Source organism: Plectropomus leopardus, chromosome 12 (assembly GCF_026936395.1).
Source record: "Plectropomus leopardus strain MGB_pleo_1.0 chromosome 12, ASM2693639v1, whole genome shotgun sequence".
Lineage (NCBI taxonomy): Eukaryota > Metazoa > Chordata > Actinopteri > Perciformes > Serranidae > Plectropomus > Plectropomus leopardus.
This window is the reverse complement of record NC_142187.1, coordinates 14,709,157-14,732,451: the sequence shown is the minus strand read 5'-3', so window position 1 is coordinate 14,732,451 and position 23,295 is coordinate 14,709,157. Positions and strand designations below refer to the sequence as shown.

At 40.2% G+C, this 23,295-nt stretch overlaps 1 protein-coding gene across 1 annotated transcript in view; it reads left to right on the top strand.

The window, feature by feature from the left end:
• The window catches only part of apoltp (apolipoprotein lipid transfer particle homolog), a 47,722-nt gene that overhangs the window by 20,490 nt on the left and 3,937 nt on the right, over window positions 1-23,295 (top strand). The window contains exons 36-69 of the mRNA XM_088085361.1: window positions 2-94; window positions 257-477; window positions 608-801; window positions 1,298-1,552; window positions 1,634-1,863; window positions 2,003-2,167; window positions 3,594-3,671; window positions 6,171-6,542; window positions 6,924-7,277; window positions 8,767-9,102; window positions 9,182-9,313; window positions 10,363-10,515; window positions 10,687-10,803; window positions 11,171-11,344; window positions 11,453-11,657; window positions 13,105-13,259; window positions 13,335-13,447; window positions 13,592-13,673; window positions 13,851-13,988; window positions 14,441-14,603; window positions 14,781-14,896; window positions 15,148-15,294; window positions 15,681-15,794; window positions 15,943-16,059; window positions 16,150-16,308; window positions 16,561-16,722; window positions 18,393-18,555; window positions 18,657-18,838; window positions 18,920-19,012; window positions 19,148-19,352; window positions 19,925-20,112; window positions 21,553-21,650; window positions 22,477-22,661; window positions 22,752-22,951. Coding sequence (XP_087941487.1) covers window positions 2-94; window positions 257-477; window positions 608-801; window positions 1,298-1,552; window positions 1,634-1,863; window positions 2,003-2,167; window positions 3,594-3,671; window positions 6,171-6,542; window positions 6,924-7,277; window positions 8,767-9,102; window positions 9,182-9,313; window positions 10,363-10,515; window positions 10,687-10,803; window positions 11,171-11,344; window positions 11,453-11,657; window positions 13,105-13,259; window positions 13,335-13,447; window positions 13,592-13,673; window positions 13,851-13,988; window positions 14,441-14,603; window positions 14,781-14,896; window positions 15,148-15,294; window positions 15,681-15,794; window positions 15,943-16,059; window positions 16,150-16,308; window positions 16,561-16,722; window positions 18,393-18,555; window positions 18,657-18,838; window positions 18,920-19,012; window positions 19,148-19,352; window positions 19,925-20,112; window positions 21,553-21,650; window positions 22,477-22,661; window positions 22,752-22,951 — 5,859 coding nt within the window. The remainder of the gene's footprint in view (window position 1; window positions 95-256; window positions 478-607; window positions 802-1,297; window positions 1,553-1,633; window positions 1,864-2,002; window positions 2,168-3,593; window positions 3,672-6,170; window positions 6,543-6,923; window positions 7,278-8,766; window positions 9,103-9,181; window positions 9,314-10,362; window positions 10,516-10,686; window positions 10,804-11,170; window positions 11,345-11,452; window positions 11,658-13,104; window positions 13,260-13,334; window positions 13,448-13,591; window positions 13,674-13,850; window positions 13,989-14,440; window positions 14,604-14,780; window positions 14,897-15,147; window positions 15,295-15,680; window positions 15,795-15,942; window positions 16,060-16,149; window positions 16,309-16,560; window positions 16,723-18,392; window positions 18,556-18,656; window positions 18,839-18,919; window positions 19,013-19,147; window positions 19,353-19,924; window positions 20,113-21,552; window positions 21,651-22,476; window positions 22,662-22,751; window positions 22,952-23,295) is intronic.

Here is a 23,295-nt window from a genome sequence, read left to right as displayed (position 1 = left end):
GCTTTCTATGCAGCTCAATGGAACGTCAGGAAGAGTCGGTCTTTACTCCTCTCTGAGCCATCCTTTCAAATCAAAGATTCCAAAAACATTAGAGGTGGGTAGGCTTTGTTATCTATCAAATTACATCATTTAGTGGTCCCAAAAGAGTCAAAAAGTCTTACAACAAATTCAGCTTCTGGAAAAACAAATAATAATGAAGCTGGCTCACTTTTAGCATCTGAGATATCTTCTCATTTCGCTTTTTTTTCATGTTAAGGTAAAGGCCACTGCAGACATTTTTGCAGTGGCTGGTACAGGAAGTAGCTCAGTGCATGTTCGGGCTGATGGCAAGGACAGGGTGAAGCTGGACACCCAGATGTCCCACTCCTTCCATAGGGGACACAGAGCTGTGGGACTGAGGATGAATGTATCGCAGAGCCTTCTGCCTTCTGCCACTGATCTGCATGTAAACATGGTTGCCAACATGTCCTCAGACAGGTATGTGCATCCACCTGTATTTTATATAAATTTATAATTTGAATTTGCCAGACTATAACAATCATATATGTGATAAATAATGTAAATTGTCTCTTTATGGACTTTTGAACGCATGCCCTGTCATCTCCAGCGTGTCTCTACATGGCGCCTACACACAGGGGCATGAGGCTCTGCTGGCTAAGGTCAAAGGCTCTCTACAAGACACACGGGGTCTCCAGCTGGCTGTGTCTGGGGATCTGAGGCACTCCATGGCCAACCTCGCTATTTTGCCTCCAGTCCTGGGGTTGGATGGGGTGCTTGGACAGTCTGACACCCTCATTGAAGGTAGAGGTTCATCTGATGGTACTAAACCTAGTAACCTAGTATTACATGATGACATTGAATTTGGAAAAACCTTTACCTGAAAAAAAATCCTGGGTACTGGGAATCATTTTTAATGAAAGGGATCATTCAGAATTTTTCCTGTAGGTATGTGTGAGGTACTCATCCATATACAGTGTTTCACCTACAGTAGGTGTCTATGACACACCTCCAGTTTTGGGAAGCACACAGGAGTGCCAACACAGAAGCTAAGCAATGTACTGCTGTGGATGAGGGTAGAAACAAAACTATTTAATCACTGTTTTTTTCAATGCAGTCTTGCTTTGAAGAGAGTGATGGCTTAAATATGTTTTGTTACTGACCACATCCACAGCAGTACATTGCTTAGCTTCCATGTTGAACTCCAGCTGTCTACTGTAGGTAATATATTGACTATGGATTAGTGCCCCATAAAACCCTACTTAAAAAAATCGAAACTATCCCGTTAACTTAAATTTAGGACAGCTGAGAGTTAGAGTGATGGAGACCCTGTACAGCGTGGAGCTGAGACATCAGGAGGATCCTGGAGATTCTTCGGACAGAGAAGATGAAGAAGGCATGATGGGAAAGAAATTCCCCGTGGCCCGCAATTGGCTGTGTGTTTGGTTAGGGAAGGAGCATTTGTGTGTGAATGCGAGCCGCCGACTGGGGGATCAAGGTACGGGTGAGGTCACCACCAGACTGTCTCACTCCTTCCACTTGCTCAATGCCACAGGTAAATTTTAGTTTATACACGTTATATTTCAAGCATTATTATCTCTCCTGTTGTCTCAGTGTCTTTGTCCTCTGGATGCAGGTGTGCCTACTAGCAGTAATGCCCGGTTAACGTGGGCACAAGATGGCAGCCAACTGTCTGTCCTTGCAGAGCTGCAGGCTGGACCAGAACATCTAAAAGCTGAGTTTAATGGGGGCAAGACAGACCAGGTGTCCCCACGATGGGAGTACTTCTGCAGGTTACAGCATCAAGTCAAAGCCCTTATGAAAATAGGTGTTTCAAGCTCCATGCAAGCCAAAGCACATTACCAGGTGCAGGAATATCTTATATTTTTCTGTTCCTTACGATACCATATTTCATCAACAACCTTAGAAGCATCAATGTGTTATCTTTCTTAGAATATGTGCACATGCATATTTGTATTTCATGTATTTTTCTTTCCATTGCTAGTTAGAAACAGAAGGTCTGGACACAGGCTTTGTTCTTCACGTGGATGACGACAGAATGGTTGACATTCTTCTTAATGTTGGATCAAAAAACAGCGCAGCCATATTGGTACTGTCTCTATGGCAACAGATAAAGATGCTTCAGGGGGTTATGCCCACCTCTTTACAGGTAAACTTGACATATTTTACACACATTCATTTGCAGATATTAACCTGCAACTGAAATGAAGAACTTTGACTGTCTTTAATTGATCTTTATCCATGATCTTTATGTAGTTGATAAGTATTGTGTCTAATTCTTAAGAACAATGAGTCATTACTTATCCATAGACTCTGGATCACTGGTCAGAGGATCTGTAAATCTGTGTATCATCAGGTATGATAAAAACATATATTTTTATGTTTTTAAAAGAAAGTCTAAGTGGAAGAATGTACAGTGTGAATAAAGAGGTCCCAAAGATTGATCCCTGAGGGACACCACACTTAACCTTTTGATTTTCCCACATTAGGAAAACAGTATTTGTGTCTTGCATGTAGGACCTAAACCAGTTCAACGTATACTATACAGGATACTTCTAAATAACAATGATTAGGCTCATATGGAAGTAATCTCTCTTAATCATCACATACAACACACTACAAGTTTGTGGTGGTCTGCCTGTATTTCAGTTTTATTTTATGTGTTCAGGACATTTGTAGGTGTGCACCCTCACAGCACTCAGGTGAGGTAGGGGCTTTATAAAAAGGCAGGGACCAGGCGCTAGACTGTAAGCAGCAAGCATTCAAGAGACTGCAGAAAAAGCACAAATACAGCAAGCAAGTAAAACTATATTTATATAGAACATTTCATTCCAGTTGGAAGCACAATGCGCTGCACAATGGGCAAGGTACCTGTTGCAGGCTTACAACAAAGCTGTAAACTGACCATAAAAATTAATTAAATCTGTAAAACTATTGTTACTGTTAAAATTAAAAGAAATGATAATAAAATTAGACCATTAGCAGAGGATCATGCATATTAATTAAAATGAATAAAATAACTAAAAATAGAATAAAACCAGTAAACAAGTAAAAGTAAAAACACACCTAAGTTAAAACCAATAAAAGAAGAATAATAGCAAAATGAAAGAAAATGTGGGGTTGGCCCAGGTTGGGGTTAATTTTTTCTGGCAAGCTTGTTTACACACAGTATACTTTGAAGGGAATAGTGAAACATATTGAGATAAGAGATAATAGGAGGTGCTGGTATTTTGCTACCTTATGACAGAGCGTATTTTATTCCCCTTTTTCCAGTCTTTAAACTAAGCTAAGCTAACAGGCTGCTGGATGTAGCTTTATTTTTACTGTACGGAGTTATCAATCTTCTCATCTAACTTACAGCTAGAAAGAAAATGAGCAGAAGGAGAAGAACAGACATACTGTTTCAACATTAATCATGTGTTGTTTCATGATAAAGACTCAGATTAGCATGTTGATGTGATACAAAATTATATGTGGATTGTCTAAAGTTCAGTAATTCCTCAGAAATTCTTCTGTCTCCTTCAGTTTCTTCTTTGAAAAACAAACTTTGCCAACAGGGGGTTTTGTTTTCACAGATGAGCTGCACGGGGGACGCCACCGCAGACCGACTCTCAGCCCAGTGCTATGGAAATGTGGCGGGTCGCCCTGCGGAGGTACGACTCTTTCGCTCCTATAGACCACACAACAGGCTCTGCTATGGCTTTTTGCTTGCTCACTTTAGCCTCAATGCTCAAGCTAAAGGTTGTTACAGTTCCAGTGGACAGACGGAGCTCAGAGCTAACCTCACTCATTCTTTTCCACTACTGCTGACGTATCTGGGTGTGCCCAATGAATCTAGTCTCAGGCTTCTGCTCCGGCCTGGGCCTCAGAGGTGGGCCCTTGGGGTCGGGTTGGCTGTTGGCCCTTGGAGAATGGACTTGAATGTAGGACTGAGGTTGGAGATGCCTTGGCTGTATGGCTGGCACGGGCTGCTTGAGTTTGGGACCCACAGTGCTACACACAAGGTGGAGGTGACAGGTCGGATGAGGCTGGAAAGCTGGTGTCACATCTGGGCAGATGTCAGTGTAACATGGGACTCTGTTACCTCAAGTCTGTTGCTGTCTGTCCGGTGTAAAGGGGTGTGGAGGCTGGCATGGGTGCAGGTTAGGAGAGTTGAGGGCGGTGTACCACATAAATCCTCTTTAACTTTACATGGACAAGCAGGGAATGACGGACTGAAATGTTCTTTGGGTTTAGAAAATGAGAAGGACTCCTGTCAGTGCCTCTTGTCTGTACTGCTGAAGGACCACAAGGCTGAAGTTGGCTGGACGCTCCAGCATCACTGGGCTTCTCTTGCCTCCCTCATCCCAAACAGAGTGGACCTCCGGGGGTTGGGTCAGCTCAGTGACAACTTCCTGTCTGGAAATGCTCGACTTTTTCTCAACACCCGCTCTGCTGTGATCAACCTGACTGCTGCCTGGGAACCCTCCACATCCTTAAGGGTAGTGCTTCAGCAAAACCTGACCACCACTATTGTACCAGGGGAGCTCGCTGTTAGCGTGTCGACCATGGCTAGCCAGGCTGAATTTAAGGTGGAAAGTGATGTGTGCTCCTTACTTCTCCTGGCGAATCAACACAGCAGAGGAGAGGACAGAAGGACCCACTGGAATTTTTTTGTCCATCAGCGATGCGTCTTACTGAAGGTTAGAGAGGAAACAAGAAAAAGAGGAAACTTGTTTCCCAGCAGAAGGAAAGCCAAAGAAACATCTTCACCTTGGAGATGACTCTTGTCTTTCCATTGTAGTACAAGTTGCATCAATAACAACAGTACTGTACTAAAGAAGTATTAACAAGACCATGGTTGAAATACATGTTAACTATGAGCAGGAATCTGCGTCACTTAAGAATGAATTTTAACCGTTCAATTTGAATCTGAATATATTTGTTCAGAACTGAACTCCAGCTTAAAACTGAATGTAATGTTATGAAATTGAATTTAGGTGCTCTGAAACTGTATTTGATCCTCAGTAAAAAAAAATCAACTCCTTGTATTTTGCTTTGACAATGTAAATTCAGTTCTTGCAATTCAATTTCAATTTACCGAGACACATATTTGGTAGCTAAGATTGAGCAATCTTGTTTTTAGGTACAAAGCACTTAGTCTTACCTGTGTAAGTGCAGCAACAGAAAGTTTTCTCCGACTTATTGCCGGATCAGCTGATCCACTCCACTGTCCACTATTGGGGAGTCAAGGCCAAACTCTCTGTTGTTGCTGTTACACGTGTCTTGTGGATTGGTCCAGCAGTCCAGACACCGATTTTTTTTCCTGCCTCTGATTGACTTACCCTTGATATTCCTTCTCTAACCTATCCATGCCTTTACCATTCTGGGGATAAAACATGTGTCTGAGCATCTGGGTCCCGGATCAGCAAACTTTTTGTTGCTGCTGTTACATTTGAGCTTCCGGATCAGCTGATCTGGGGCATCTGCTGAGGTTCGCCTGGCTTAATTTGAGTTGAAAAACAAATTCGTTTTCTCATTTCTGCCACAGTCTAAATTACATTTAGCTTCAAGTGTACAGGTAAACTAATAAATTTGACTTCAAATTATGCTATTCATATTATGTTTTTCTATACAGTTATTAAAATTAAACAGTATAAATGAAAATACACATTATTTAAATTCACTTCCTAGTGACACATTTTTCTGCCTATACTTAACCTGTTAAATTATTTTACCCTTGTGGCATAGTTTTCAGGATGTATGTTGCTTTTTTCCTAGAATGAAATCTCAATGATTGGTTGGATTGCCATCACTTTTGTTAACAAAATTTATGTTTGCTACAGCATAAACTGTAATAACTTTTGTGATTTTTTTTTCCTCTAGCACCATCATTAGGTTAAAACTTTCTCTAAAGGGTATAATATCTCAACACTATTATACCCTTTAGAACTGACTGTAAAATGTAATACAGTGAATCATTTCAGCAGTGGTCTTGTTGGTGTGTTTAAGTATATTTTTGTTAAATAGATTTAATGGTTATTTATTAATGTTTATCTGTAGCACTGTACATGGGTACAACAGTTAATACTTGCACTGTTGCACCTAATTGATTGGAAGATGTGAAGAATAGTCCCGCTTCTAATTTTTGCTTTTTGCTTTTTCCTCTGTAGGCTCTCTTGCCATCGCAGACATCAGCCAACATCTCCATCACCCGTTCTGGCTGCTCCACAAATCTCAGTACCGTCCTCCATGCTGAGGGGAAACAGAAAGGAAGCCTCAGTCTGCATTTTACTTGTCACCCGTACCTTAGCCTGAAAGCATCTGCACAGCATTCTATAGAGGCAATACAGATGCTGGGATTTCCTGCCCATGGAGCGTTCATCTTGAAGGTTTTAACTGCACATCTGCCTGGTGTTGAGGTCGGCCTGGAGTTGGGACGTTGTTATTTCAGGGGTAGTTTGGGAAAAACAGAGGCCTCACAGACAAAGGAGGAGCCGTCTTCATACGTTGTGAATGTGACCAACTACTGTCCTGCACTACAGGTCAGACAATCAATCAGTTCTGCTTGTAGAAACCTGAATAAACCTAACATGTTAAAGTTACAAATATTAATGTTACCTCTAACTGTGGCAATACATTTTCATTTCTTTCATCACAGTTTGAACATTTGTGATTTCCTACATGATTCATGCCTTGCCATGTTAACACAAAAATACAGTTTCCAGCTCGTTAGACAGCTGTAGGTCAAGCTCATTGATAATAATAGCAGAGCAGAATAACACGATAGATGATACAGCTGCTAGGTTAGATTACTATCATCACTGTTTGACTTGCTGCCGCTGTGGAGAGTCAACTCCTCTGCCAGTAAGTAATCTCAGTCTCTCAACACCCATTAACATCTTCCACGTATGTTTGTGTCACAGGGAACGATCCTCCCAGTGTCCCTGGCTCTCCAGGGTCTCCTTTCAACGGTCCCCTGCCAGTTAACCTTGACCTCATCTCTGAGGGCAAACCACCAGGACCTCTCCCTTGAGCTAAGACAATCCTGCAGACCACCGAATCTCTCTGGGACCCTCAGACACTCCTTCCCTGGCCTTAGGAGTCATGGTGTGCCTCAGGTGATCACCATAGAGACCACTGCTCCCGGAGGCCCTCAGCAGGCTGCAGCCCTGTTCATTAAAGCTGGGACATGTCACATTAGAGCCAATAGAGTCAAAGAGGTCAAAGGAAGGACACAGTGGCTCTGGGCTCTGGAGTCAAAGTGTCCAACGTTACAGGTAACGTAGGTTTTTGTGGCTGGTAACCAGTGGGGGAATGTAACTAAGTACATTTACTCAAGTACTGTAATTTAAGGTACTTGTATTTTACTTAAGTATTTTCTTTTCATGTCATTTTATACTTTTACTCCACTGCATTTTGGAGGAAAAGATTAAGATTTTTGTATAAAAAAACATAAGAAGAGTTAATAATATATGTTATTCTGTATATTTGATATGTTAAATGTATACTACAGTTTATGCAAGTACAGCTGCAACAATTAGTGAATTAATCAATCAGTCAATTGAGAGCATTAATTTCCAACTGTTTTGAGAAACATTTACATATACATATTTATATTTTTGATTTTTGGGTTTTTTTCTTTTCTTTTCTTTTCTTTTCTTTTCTTTTCTTTTCTTACATTATTTTGATTTATTTTGGGTGTTTTGCTTGTTTGTTTGCTTTTAGATTTTTCTGCCTTTGGTACTTTTTTTCCCTTACTTCCTTATTTGCTTACTTTTACTTAAGTAAAATTTTCAATGCAGGACTTTAACTTCAAGGAAGTATTTTTCAGTGTGGTATTAGTACTCTTACTTAAGTAAAGAATCTGAATACTTCTTTCACGACTGCCAATCACCAAAGATTTGACATGGTTTTCCATCAAATTAATCAGACAGAAGAAAATGTTGGTATTGTACATTTATGCAAACCACAGATACAATATAATTGTATGTTTTTTTAAATGTATCATATCAGCATTTCTAAAGCAATGTAGTTGTGATTATATGTATATGAGTTGAGTTTGGAATTGGGAGGTAGAGAGGATGGATAGTGTGACACCTAGGCGCCAAGCTGCAGACCACTGTTAGAGTCCAATATCAAAACTAATTTTGTACTTTTTACTTTTTTTAATGATATATTGGTTGCATTTCTCACATGACCTTTTTCTAATCATAACCAAGTGTTTTTTGTGCCTAAATATAATCACACATGAACCACAATATTGTTGAAAGCTAAAGAAATGTAAGATTTCAACCTGTCTGCTACATAACAACATAAAATGTGACATATTCATTGTTTGCAGAAATATATATTGGAACTGGGAATGATGCAGTTTTCCTTATACAGTGAATGGTCTGAATCAAAAGATCTCTTACAAACTTTTAATTGCTAAGAACTCTTACAAACTGCACTACAGTGTGCTTCTTCACACTGAATATTTAGACCTTCCAGAAAAAAAAACGATGTAATTAATACCATATAAATAATGAGACGCCCATTGAATTAAGCAGTCATTAGTCTTAAAAGTTATACCTAAGATTTGCAGCAAAGTCCAATTGAACAGCTCAGGTACCGGTAAATGCTGCTCCACTTGGAGAGGACACTGATACAAAGATGAATGAAGATGAAGAAAGGCATTTTTAGTCTGTTTGTGTAAGAGCTTTTCATTTGTTTGATTTGATACCATCACCAGCAGTCAAAGTGACATTGGTTTTCTGTTCATTCTAGGCTCATCTGAATGGCTCAGTATGGCAGGAAACTCAGGGAATCTGGACAGCGACCGTGGACATCAATCTAAAGGGCAAAAGGGGTTTCCTGAGGCTCAATGGACGGGCCTGGCCGCAGCTGAGCGTGGAGGGTGAGCTCAGTCAAAACCTTCCTGCTCTCAAAGACTTACCAGAGCACAGCAGACTGAGAGTCGCTTGCAGGGCAGGTAAACAAAGATATGACACTGAAGCCCTCATTCAGATGGAGGAGTGTGCTGCCGGAGCCAGTGGAGTTGTGATGTCACAGTCAGGCCTGCGAGGGACGCTGGTGTATCACAACAACTGCACAGTGATTCAGGTAAACAACCACATGATTATCTGACTGTTTACTGGGGCTATAATGACTTCACTATATCATTTTGTCATTGTGTTTGTAGGATTGGGGTAGTCCGGACAGGATGCAGTCCTCTGTGTTTTTGGTTGTCTCCCCAGCTCTTGCAGAGTCTCAGGTCTCTATGATGATGGATGATACAGAGTTACAGGCCTCAGTGGCTCTTCAGAAAACTAAGGTGTGGACATGTGTGACAAAAGTGTCAATTATTTCCAGTAAAATTCACATTTCATCAGGGCCCAGCTGATGGATTTTGATTTGATCACATATTGAAAATGGGTCATTCAAAAGAGGGAAAAAAAAGATTCTGAAATCAGATTAGGTCATGTAATCCAGTTTGGTTTTGATCAGGCTCAGAACTTCAGTATGTTTGGGTCAAACATTTTTGATCCATACTTTTGATCCAAGAAATCAGGATTGTGCTGATCCCAACAGAACGCTGGATTCAGGGTGGATGTCAGGAACAAAATGTAATAAAAGTTTTAAATTGGGTCAAATATATACATAAACCTGATTTGTTAAACTGTCACAGTGATCAACTGGATAAATTAGACATTCGACTACCTATTAGGTCTTTAGGTCAAGTAAAGTAAAATGATGAAGGATTTTGTACCCATAAAATATGATCCCAAATAACTGTCAATATCAAACAAGAAATACTCAATTTTAACTTTCATTTGTCACTTTATATTAAATAAATTGACAAATTCAATATGTGTTTCTCACAACTACACCCCCCACGCTCACAATACTGGAATTTCTTAAATGGAATACCTTGAAAAAAATATTGGATGTTTTTGCAAAATCACAAGGATACACTGACAATGAGGACAAACAATTTCAAATATTTATGTAAAATAAAAGTTAAATAAATAAAAGTTAATGTTAAATAAAAGAGAGTGAGTAAGCACAGTTGGTACCAGTGTATTGACACTGTGGATAATAAGTATTGAAACAGTTTCTAACATTCAGAATCAGTACGTCTTAATAAATTGATATTTTTAACAATACTACTAAAAAAAACAGTACAAGAGTACAATGGATTAGCTGATCCTGGACGTTAAAACATAGTATTTCCAAATCTGAAACATTCTGATCCTGATTAAAGTTTTGAACAGCTGGGCTCTTTAATACATCAAACAAAAATGAAGGGTAAAATGATTGTTTTCAGAGACAAAGGACATGATGCCTGGTATTATACATAATTCAGTGCTGTTGCTTTTTCAGGATAAAAATGAAGCATTGCTCGGTCTAAACCACTCTGTACCCCTGTTGAAGAAGCTGGGTCTCCCTGTTAATGCTGCAGTGACGATGAATTATGGGAGTCATGGAAATGGCTCATACTTTTACCTGTTTCAAAGCAGTACAGGAAGCCAAAAGGTAGGAGGCAGCGTTAACGCTCTGTGAAACAGTTTTTTGAGATGTTGGAATGAAATGCTCTTTCAAATCACACAAGCCTGAAGTCTAGGACCATAATGCTGTGCTGTATGTGCATTTATAACTGCACAAACCCTCTATGCTGCTGCATTTGATATCCTGAATGTTTTACAGCTAACTCAGGAGGTGACAGTTTCAAAGATGTCTGAAACAGTCAGACTGAAGAGCCATTTTAGACACACAGTGATCTATCTGAAGAAATTGCGAGTCCCTGCAAACAACAGCATCCAGGTTAGAAACTCAGCCATCAAGAACTATAGTTGATTGTTTTAAAGGGACAGTTCACTGCAAAATAAAAAAAATACAGTGGTGATAGCTTTGGCAGGTGTGGTTTGGTAGAAAGAAAATGGTTAAGACATGAGAAAAGTGTTAATACTAGTTCCATTACATTATAGAAAAGGCAGAAATATCTACTGCCAATATCGCCAACACTTGGCAACACTAAAACAATGTGGACTGATAAACAGCACCACAGGTAAGAGGAAAAATATGTATTTTTTATTTTTTTGGGTGGACTGTCACTTTAAAAAAAAGAAACTCACTGCATGAAGGTGCACAATCTCTAAGGTGGCTGATGAGGCAGTGACTGTGTGTGCAGGTAGAGCTCGGCTCTGCTGAGGGGAAGGCCTTGAACTTGCAGTCCCAGTTTGGAGGTCAGCAGGCAGGAGTGAGGCTTCAGATAAAATCTCTTCCAGTGACCAAAGAAATAAGAGGAACCGTATGGCACAGTTGGTCTTGGCTACAGGATAGAGGACTGCCACTTAACATAGAGGTAACATAATACACAGGTGTTATTTTTTGGTTCTTTACATTATATTGGTTTATTGAACTGGTATTTATAAGAGTGGATTAAAAACTCCTTGTGATTTTCTTCTCTAAGGGCCTGTGTTCCATCCAGGGAGTCTTTCCTCAGCTTCAGTCCAGAGCCCGGCTCACTGTGGATGGACACAAGCTGCTCGCCTCCGGTTTTAACGTCAGTATGGCCGATGGACGCCTGGCCCTGCTGCTCTCTTACTCTCCACCTGCTTCTTATCAAACAGGGACACAGCACAGTCTGAACGCTACCCTGACTGCTCAGTTCAAAGGTCAGATTGTATTGACAGATAGATTTCATTTTTGTGTTTAAAGGAATGCTTCACCCTCCAAATGATCATTTGTAGATCAATTACTCAGCCCATGTTATGTTGAATTCGTGAAGAAAATGTCACTTTTCTCCCGCACCTGAAGTGAGCAAGAATCCAAAAATGGAGACATTTTTTGAATGAATTGAAGTCATAGGGGCTCGTCTTAAACAACAGTGAAACTATATCAAATACAACCCATGTCTCATTTATGGGATATAATGGGAAACTGAATGGAAATTGAAACTTTGCTCTCTTCAAAGCCAGACTTCATGGACCAAAAACTGTAATTTCACATTGCTGAACACAAGAGCTGCTGATCTATCGTTGCCTGAATCAGTCAGTTTGTTTGTCTCATTGTGTGATTAGTGTTTTAAAGTGTTTGTTCAGATTCATCAAAGTCATACTATACCACGAGCAAACTAACCGATCGAGGCAGTGGTAAACCAGCAGATTTGTGTTCAGTAAGGTAAAATGAACTTCTAATTTAATTTCTTGTCAAAAAGAGCTGTCTGTTTGAGGAGTACTGAGCATACAACTGGATAAATGAGACTTGGATTATACTGCATGAGTTGTTCGAATTTGTAAACAGGTGTTTTGTTTATTTGCTGCACATAATAAAGAGCAACAATGAGGATAAAACATAGTAATAATACATGTGAGGGTGTGGTAGAAACCTATACTGGCTTATTTAAAAACCACACGCAAAAAACATATGTATAATAAAATATAAACAATACATCAATACATTTAGTTGCTAAAAATACAAAGTGTCATAGTATCAGTATAGGGTTAACAAATAAAATACGCATAATCATTGTGAACATGTGAACATCAGTCAAAGATCATTCTTGAATCAAGCAAGATATTGATAGAGTATTGCCCCTTTCACTCCTGTTTTACAAGGATTTTCTCTGTTTTTGAATTCTTTGTTCACTGTGAAGACAAGCGAGAAAAAAAAGTTCTCTTCACAAATTCAATGTAACAGAGTGAGTATTAATATACAAATGATCATTTGGGGCATGAAGCATTCTTTTAATATTGTCTCCTCCTTATGATTTATTATTTGCGGATGTTTCTCAGTGCCTTCTGAAGGTAAAGAGGACATGGTGATATTATTGTTTTATATAATATCAGGTTGATATTTTCTCCGTGTGTCAGAATGAGGTTTTATCTTGAATAATAACATTCAGCTGCAGTATCAAAGAGTGACCAGCTGGTGTCACCATTGGACTACATGTGGTTTTTAAAGCTTAATTTCCTTATGAAGTGAAAGTCATGGATATTTCAACTTTGAAAAGTGGACAGCTATTAGGTTTAGTCAATTTGCATTCTTATAATGGACATTAGACAATATTTAAAGTCTTATCATGGCTTTTACCCATAATAACACTGCTGATCCTCTCTGCAGGTCCTCTGCGGAGTGCCTCAGTAGATATTCATTGTCAGGACTGGAGAGTGCGAGGAGTGGGGGATGTAGGGGGCTGGGGAGCACACAGAGGATCCAAGGAGGCCAGAGTCACACTAAAACACACTGTACAGGGACAAACCAGCCCTAACTTACAGGTGAGGACAACATACAGTCAAAATTCCCTCTACTTTGCTTCTTTGTGCTATCCATCACTATGACTGTGGCTGCAGGTGGAGGCCTGGGGAAGACTTACTGAGTCCCAGCTGAGGTGCTCGATGGCTGTGAACCCTGAACTCAGTTCCTCACTGGCACTCATCATCCAGGGACACCATCTGCCTCATAGGTACTATAAAGATAAACCACATCACTCAGGCTGCCTCATCATTTATAATCAAAGCATCCGGCCACACAGATTCAGAACATCTTGTATTGATCAAACACATGCACACAAACACTTACTTTAGGTGACAGCTGTTCTTTTCTCCAGCAAGGACTTGATGGTGAAGACGGTCCACAATATTCCCAGGATGTTGGTTTACCTGCCCTCTCAGCTCAATGTCCGCTCTCAGGTAGGATCTTATTCTGAATCATTTTAAAACCAGAACTTGCTCCGCAAAATGCATACTAGAATTACAACTGTCATGCTGTTATGTTATTAATTTCTATGCATTTGTTCTATTATTTAACTAATATTTTAGGCATGATATGTCACAACATGTGTCGCCATCACTCTTCCCTCTCTCCAGCTGAACCAGTCTCAGTCCAGTGTGGCGGGTTTGGTGGAGGTGATATCAGGCAGGAGAAGGCTGTGGGCTCTGGGGGAGCTGGCAGCTATAGAGAGTGGATACAGACAGGCGGTAGAGCTCAAACATTCATACCCACAGGTATTTCTGAGCTGAAATATCTATTGACTGTGAATACAGTATATATACTATATAGTACATTTAAGACTTTATTAAACTCACAGATATTACACTGTAATTCTGGTATCAAGCATGACCACACATAATGGCCAGATCTAAAGCAGTGCACTTGATCAACCTTTAAAGGTACAGTTCACTCCAAAATCAAAAAAACATATTTTTCCTCTTATCTGTAATGCTATTAATATGCTGTCAATCTAGATTGTTTTAGTGTTAGTTGCCGATTGTTGGAGATATCAGCCCTAGAACTTTATTGGGGAGAAGTAAGCCAATATAATATAATATACAAACACTCAGCAGCTCACACCAAAACAATCTAGATTGTTGAATGGCACTACAGGTAAGAGGAAAAATATGTTTTTTATTTAGGATGAACTGTCCCTTTTATTGACATGATGGTCTTTGTTGTGCAGTTGAAGCCGCTGCCCAGGATAGTCACAGTGAGGACGGTGTATGAGGTCAGGAATTGGAGCTACCAATTTCAACATGGAGCCATTTGGGGCAGTCAGGAGTTCATCCTGTCTGGTCTTTACTCTGCACCTCCAGCACTTGGGATGGGGAACCAGACCCTGAAGAGTAAGCTATTACAGATCCACCCTGCAGAACAATAAAAACCATCACAGAGTCAATGTTTGTCCATTTCGATTCCATCTAACAGTATGTCTACATGAGGGCTAAAATAAATAAAAGACCCAGTTTATAGTTTTGGCTGACTACAAATTGTTAATGTTTTTGTTTTGTTCTTGACTTCAGTTCAGATAAACTGTATTCCCCGTTGGACCAGTTTGGAGATGACTCTTGAGCGTTCCCTTCATGGCAGACTGGACAGTGTTTTACTGGGATGGACGAGGCATGGCCGACTGGAGCAGGTCAGACTGTACAATGTGTTTCTTGATCCTGATAATGTGAAAGGCTTCATTCAAATCAATCTTTACATCTTCATTTGAATCCACTTAAAACTGTCATATTTAATTGCAAAATTTGAGTGAACATTTTGATAAAAATGTTTAAGAATTACAAATCTGGTGTATGGAGTTTAATAGAGACTCCTGTCTTGCCATTTAACAACAAATTCTCTTTTGCTCTCTGCCGTCACAAACTGTGGTTTGCTCATCTCAAGGTCAGAGCTCTGAGCTTTTGGAGTCGATCGGAGGAGACAAATGAGACCAAATTGGAGCTGAAACAGCCTTTCTTCTCCACACTCAGCCAGATGTTCCTTCACACGGTGTCGCACTGCTCGCAGAGGGAACAACGCAGCAGCCACCAGGTAGGCTGCCACACTTTACTCTGCTTTTTACTGCCAGGGATTGCATTTGCACTTAGAGAATCATCGAAGTTTTGATTATGTGTGAAAATTATCTTGCTGAACAAAATGTATAATTTAAAACAAACAGAGTTTTTTTCTGGCAAAATCCAAAGGAAAAATCCGTTTGGCTTTTTGTAGAGGCTGATGTTAACTTCCACATTGGCCTACAAATAAACATCATCCCTGCTGCACTCAATAGGAGTTTTGTTTTTTAAACATATTTTTATGGGCCAATTCTGATAGTTTTGTATGATGTAATGTGCTGTGTAAGTAAAATAAAAGAAAGAAATATTATGAGTTTAATTGTAAATTTTACTGTATTATTATTATTTTTATTGTGCATGTAGACCCATCTTTCGTGGGACAGTGCAGTCCCTGTCAATATTTCAGTCAGCCTGAACAAACAGTGGCAGCACAACTCCAGCAGGGGGCAGGCATGTGCTCTGTTCTCAACACAACAGGTTGGTGGACCTTCTTTATGCTTAAAACTCCTTATGGATGTCATGTAAACTTGTGTATTGGTTGGAAGTGAGTGCCCAGTTGCTTGACCCATGCCCGCGTGTGTGTGCGTGCGTGCGTGCGTGCGTGCGTGTGTGTGTGTGTGTGTAGATGGTAGTGTCTTCTGTCAAAGGTTGTGTGTCAGCAGGTCAAGAGGGAAACTCGTATTTACAGAATGCAGAGCTCAGATGGGACAACAAGAGCATAAAGCAAGACATGAAGTACCAGGTGCCCTGAAATTTCAAACTTTTCCTCTCTCTTCTTTCGTTGTGTGATTGCAGATGGCTGATGTTTGTGTTTCTGCATTTTTTTTCCAAGAGAGGTCCTCGAGGAATGCACAGCCTTCAGGTTAATGTTGGCCTGGAAAAAGTGTCTCCTGCACCGTGTCCATCACACACACTCCAGACTAAGATTCAGACCAACCTGAGAGATCGCTTGGAGCACACAGTGCTGCTGGGCCTCTGCCCTCCACAACCTGTGAGTGCACACTTTTCGCTTTCATTGAGGACAAATTGTGGTTGAAGAGACTGTAGCTGCTGTGTTACTATAACCGAGTAATGGTTTGTCCGTATGGTTTCTGTGATAAATGTACATAGTCTCTTAACATACATCTCTGGGGGAAAAGTATTGTAGACCATATATATATATTGTGTTATGTGTCTTATAAGTGTTTTAGACTTACAGGATTCCCTTTGTTCAGCTGTTGTTTAGTTTCTTTGTGTCTCTCAGACTTTGTCGTGGTCGGGATCCCACAGAGTGAACTCAGGACGGGAGCTGTTTTACACACAGTCTCGTCTGTCAGTGACCGGACGGCCCTACCAGTGCAGCCTCACCTTTGCCTTAACCAACTCCTCTACTACTCAGGGATCCAACATGTCTCTGTTCTCTGAGGTCAGCACATTAATTAACAGCAATGTGTCTAATTTAAGAACTGCAGTTAAAGCTGGGGTAGAAAGTAATCTGGAAAAGAAAAAAAAAACAACAACAACAACAAAAAACGGTAGAATTTAAAAATAAACCCTCCTCATGCAGCTCCCCTCTCTCTGTCCTAAGCCCCGCCCACCAGTTAACCACAGGCTTATACACACATCTCATATAGTACCCTGGTGTTTCCCAAACTTTGGTTTATTTAATCTTGTTTTATTGTGGAGTTGTAAATCTTGTTTTATTGTAGAGTTGTACACAGGGCATTCTCTGTTTCGACCACAAATGAGGCAATTAGCTGCTAACCACCCCATGGTCTGGACTGGTTCCCTAGGAGGAGAGCAGGCAGCCTCTCGGACGACTCAGCTCTCGAATCAGGATTTTGCCGAAAGGTTGTACTCGCTCATCTATATTTATAGAACAGCCAAAAGGAACAACCTCTCTCTGGAATGAGCTGTGATAAGCTTAAATTTTCTATCACAGCCTAGATTTTCTAAAGCCTGAAAACAGAGCCAAGCCGAGATGTGGAAGTCTAATTTTCTGTTAGACCACTTGATTTACAATATGCTCAAAGTTTATGATGGGATTTTTGCCCAGTGACGCCAAAATAAAACTGCCTACCCTGGTTTTAAAGGAAACTTCAACTGCAAAATAGTCAGTTGTATATCTACTACCCAACCTGTGTTAAGTTGAATTTATTAAGACACCTTTGTTTTCTCGCACGTCTCCACATTGAACTAAGAAAAACATGAATTTATACTGCACAAGTTGTGTGAGTTGTAAACAGATGTTTTGGTAATTTTTTTCTGTCGTTAAATGCAGACCCTCTTTTACTTCAATTCATGAAGGATTTTCTTCATTTTGGATGCTTTGTTCACTGTGGAGCCATGTGAGAAAAACAAACTTTTCTTCTCAAATTCAGTGTGACACGGGGCTGAGTAACACTTATAAAAATGATCATTTTGTGACTGAAGTATCCATTTAAAAAGGGCACGCCATGTCACTTTTATTGGCTACGATGGTTTTATTGCTCCCAGGAATTCATTGTGACTTGGCATTAAAAGAATTGGATTAAATAGCACTCTATACACAGTGGCTAACAGCACTGCTGCTCTGTGTGTGTGCTTTTCTATTTCCATCTTTGAGAAGTCAATTTAACTTTGCAGCTTAGAATGTGAGGACATTTGGTGGTAAGTAAAGACTCGATCCTCACCTCTGCAAAGGTTAAATTTGAAAGATGCATGTAATGTGATAGTTTTAAGGAATAGTTTGCTGTTTTGGGAAATCCGCTTTTATTTGCTTTCTCATTGAGAGGGCGCTGAGAATATCACTCTGGTCTTTATCAGCAGATATTAAGCTTCAACTGATTAGCTTATCTTAGCAAATGTAACAGGGCCCCCCTACCAGAACCTTTAAAGCTCATTGATTAGCTCACTTATTATTTATATTAAACATTTGATTAACAGAAATAAGTGTAAAAATGACCAGTTGTGGTTTTACGGGAGTCTACGCTGGTGACGACAAGACAACAAGAAGTTAAGGGTCCCAGCCACATAACCCCTCATAAAACCACAATACTTTTTTTTGAGGATCCGTATGAAAATATAAGTACAAATATATGAGTTAACACTTCACAGTCTAGGATTGGTAACTGGAGTGTGGAGGTGGGGGGCAGTGCCCTGTCTTGGCCCCGGGGTTCGGGTCTCCAGCTGCAGGCCAGACTGGATCGCAGAGAAAAGATCTGGCTAAACGGGACGGCAGACGGACGATGTCTTCGGACCACAGCAGGATATATGAACGGTAAGCACAGAATAATCTCTTCAAAAAACTTGTAAAAAAAAAAAAAACTACCAAAAATGCTAAAACGAGGACTATGAAGAATTCAATCTCTTCATGTCCAGGTCTGATCGAGGATGTCACTGTGGCGGCGTGTGTGGGAGCGAATCACAGTTTAATGCTGGATGTACAGAAAAGAGATGGCAGCAACGAACCTGAAACTCTGGGCATTGTGTCTGTGGGATCAACCAATCAGAGGCTGATGCTGCGAGCAAGTGGCTGTTTTGAGAGTCTAACTGCAGTGGAGGTATTGCCAAAATAACGAAAATTGCCACACTTTCACTACAAACCGTATGGGGCTTTGAAATACTGTATGTTGTTTTCACAGGCACGGATTCATTACTTGAGCTCTCAGATACGGAATAAGCTGCTAGAAAGAATCAAGACGTTACAGCATCTCCTTGTTGAATTCAGACAGCAGGTAACTAAACTACTGCAGGGTACTTAATATAAACAGATGTCGTGGGTTAGACTCAGCCAATAATGAAGGTGATGTAAATTTAATGATAAAATGTGCAATTTTTTTAATGTGTTCACTTCACAACTTTCTCTGCAGTCCAGGGACAGTGAGTTGCTCCAGGAGCTGAGCGCTGTGCCCCTCCACATCTCCCAGCAAGCAGAGGCTCTTCTGGAGCACAGAGACAGAGGTCTGTTGGCTCTGTGGCAGAACGGCCCCCTGCGTCACATCATGACCGACAGTCTGCCTCGCTTTCTCGGCTTGCTGCAGCACGCCTCCCTGCTGGGCCAACAGGAGCTGAGGAGTGAGTCCAGAGATACGGCAAATGGGTCATATCAACCACAACAGGCAATCGAAAATCCTAATAGGGCTCCAGCACATTTGCGTCACTGCAAGAAAATTGTAGAAACAGAAAGATTAAGAAAGCAGATATATGAGATAGCTCCCGTTCCTGCTGCCTTGTTTTGCAAATATATTTTATTTCTAATTTCATTTAAAAAAGTTATTTACTTTAAAGTAAGCCGTTCACTTCCAGTGTCAGATGTCTGTTTGATGGACAGATAGATCCACAGGCGCATTAGCTACACTGACAGAATGGTGCACTGTGGTTGTTTTTCCACATTAAATATGGTTGCTGACCTGACCTCAAGTTTTTGAGTCCTTGCGTTTCCTTTCAGGCAGAAATCTAATTTCTTCAGAAAACTCAAAATCGCAATCTAATCCTGTCTTCCTGACGCATGAAAATTATCTCCTCTGTTTCACATTTTTCATTATTTTGCTCTTTCAGAATAACATATAAACCAGAATGTTTATTTTCTGTTGCTCTAATAAATGAGCCATCTCAGTGGGTGAAAAATGATTGTGCTCCATCCTCAGGGCCCCTGGCGACTCTGGCCGGTGTGTACCAAGATGTGAGGGGCCAGAGCCTGGAGGCGTTGTGGAGAGGGGCTGTGTCATTGTGGACTGACGAACTGGTGGAGGTGCTACCTGTGCTGTTGGAGAACCCACAGCTGAGGCCACTGGCTCAGGCCACTATCACCACGCTGAGGTTCGCCCTGGATGTGGTAAGAAAGCTCACCATTGCCTTTTTTTGTGTGTAAAATGTGCAGGGATGTCAAACTCACTGTATTCATGGGCCCCATACAGCGCAACTTGATCTCAAGTGGGCCACACCAGTAACTCCATTACATAATAACCTGTAAATAACAAGACCTCCACATTTTTCCTGTTCTTAAGGTTTAAAGAAGTACATTCTGAAAGGTTTATCCATATACAAAACAGATGATGAACAGGCTGAAATGTCATAAGAAAAAAAATATATGTATTGAATAATATATACATATATACTATGTATATATTGTATATATACATTTTTCTGAACACTTCCACTACTGTGAAGTAATCTTGGCATCGCCACATCAAGCTCAAGTGGAAGTTATTGCAGAAGCAGATGAAGTTATCCCCTGCCTTACAAACTGTTTTCAAATCAATCTCTTAATATTAGGGTTCCACCAATAATGTTTAAAGATAGAAGTTTGATAAAGATGCTGATTGACAGTATTTTGCAAAATGTTCAGTATCTCTACATATGGTCACATTAAGAATTAATTGTTTTTATAGAGAACTGTATTCTGGGAGCTATTATGCTTTTCTATATTTTGTGTCTCGTATATAGTATTCCAATGAAAGATGTTCATATTAGACGTGCTTAAGTTTCAGATATTAAGGTACCCGTATGTGGAAGTAATCACTGTAAGCAAAAACCTCAGGCGCCCTACCACTTTGAACGCTCAGTATTAAACTGTTTTTTCTACTCCAGCTATAGTATGATGTCATGGCGTGCTAGATTTCTACATTACGTAGCTTACATTTATACAGCCACAGGCTAATGGCAGGGAAACATTTAATCCTAGTTGCCAGTTTTTCCCCCTGACTTCGGATCATATTCCTGCTGAAACAAGTCTGGTGTGAAGATTTTGGTTTAGAAGCTTTTATTGGTCATATTTCACAAAAGAAAACGGTAAGCAGAGGCGTACAACCACAAGGTGATAATTGTAGTTTTACAGTGTGCCACAGTCTGTGTCAATGAGTGTATTTAAATGCAAACTTTTATCCCAGTTATGACTGTGTTTTTGGAGTATCCCGTTTATGTTTTCTGTATGTAAATATCCTGGTTTCAAAGACTTGGATGAACTCTTATTCTGGTTTTTATAAAGCTTGATATGCTACAGTACAAACATTTGTGATCATTTTCTGCATGTCTTCATGGGAAAAATCAACTCAAGTAGTCTGTAAAACATAAAATATGATAATAAACTTGTAAAAAGTAATTATGACAAACATATTGAATGTGAAAGAGATGCAGAGTAGACGAAGAGGCTAAATCCAGTAATGCTGAGGTAACTCTGTCAGACAAGACAAATCCAGGATAAGACTCAAAATCAGCACACTATGCAGACACACTCATGACTGTGTATTACTGGTCGGTGTTCTGTGTGAACCAGGCAGGACAGCATACTTACCATTGGGTGGAGACCAGGTCGGCGATGGCTCTGTCTGGAGTCAGGAAACGGCTGGCTTCTGTCTACAAATTCTCCCCCAGGTACTGCACTTGTCTGAGACATACATGAGAGAAGCTGCCCTTTTTTTCATAGCATTACATAAAGAGTTAAGAGAAGGGACACGTCTTTCTTTATGTAATAGCATGCCAATTACCCAGAAAGAACCAAGGTCAAAAGATGTATAATGAGCAACTTTGGTTTAGGCATTAAGGTCTTTTTTAATGTCTAGATTTGTAACAACTTTCCACAGTATTTAATAAAAATCAGTGCTTACTGCACAAAGATCAACAAGCAAAGAGCTATTACTTTTGTGAAAACTGACATGACCTTAGGCTTGCTTAAGCTACTGCGTTGCTGTTAAAGGAAAAGCTTCAGTATTTTTCAACTTGGACCCCATTTTCCCATGTTTTTGTTATAAGTGACTAATGTGAAGAACAATTTTAGAAACTGGTTCAGTATGGAGCGAGAGAATGGCAGTTTGCATCAGCAAAAACAGGCTGCTGTGTAACTGTTTAATGTACTTCCAATAAAAGTGCTTGTCTTTGTCACAGGCAGACTCAGATTGTTATTGAAAGTGTATGACAGCAGTTTGGAAAGGTCAACCTTTGATTAAAGAGTTAGATTCTTTTTGTTTAACCAGACACAGAAACAATTGTGTTTAAATTGCAACTTATTTAAAAGTGCTCTTGCTCATACTGGACCAGATTCAAAAGGTGTTCATATCAGTCACTTAGACACAAAAAATGGGAAACAGAGTCCAGGCTGAAAAATACCAGTTACCTATTAAACTGACAAATCAAAGCAAAAAAGATGTAAGAAAATTATTCCAGCAAGATACTTGAAATCATGTGTCCTTTGTTTTACCAGCGAGTGTTCAGTGGTAGTGTCAGTGCCGCTGCCACAGCTCCCCTGGTCCAGGGTGTCAGAGGCCAGACTGGTGGAAATCCTTCTGGAGGAGTGGCTCCTGAGGCCCCTGCAGACCATCGCCTCCCTCAGGCCAACAGCTGAACTTTTCCGCCTCAAGAGGAAGATTATGGACAGCCCTTTTATATGTAAGCCTACCTTCTCAGCAATATTTACATAATGCTAATGGAGGACTTCATCAAATTAAAATTTTGTCTTTTTCTATTTCTCCCTATAAGACCAAGCTCTATTGGTGGCAGACCAATTTGTTGTGACATTTGATGGTCACCTGTATGAGCTCCCGGGCTCCTGTCCGCTTCTGCTCGCTCAAGATGTCAGCGCTGAGCCTTCATACACTCTGCTGCTCAGTTCAGACTCGCATAACTTCCTTCTGATAGGAATGGATAATAGCACTGTCAGCATTCAGCACAATGGACAGGTATGTCTTAAAGAAACATCTCACACCTTAAATGATCATCTGTATATCATTTACTGACTTCTTTTGTTGAATTCTCGCATGCCTCTGGTGAACGAAAAAACCAGCAGATGATAAAATTCTTGATGAATTGAAGTAAAAGGAGTAATGACGGAAAAACTATATCAAAACATCTCTTTACAAATGCTCACACAACTCGTGCAGTATAATCCAAGTCTCATTTATCCTCTTTTATTCTTAGTACTTCCCAAATAGATAGCCATTTCTGATTGGGAACTGCACTAAAAGTTTTTTTTTTTGTCATTGTGTGACTTTGATGTTTTAAATGGTTAGTTTGGATTTACCAA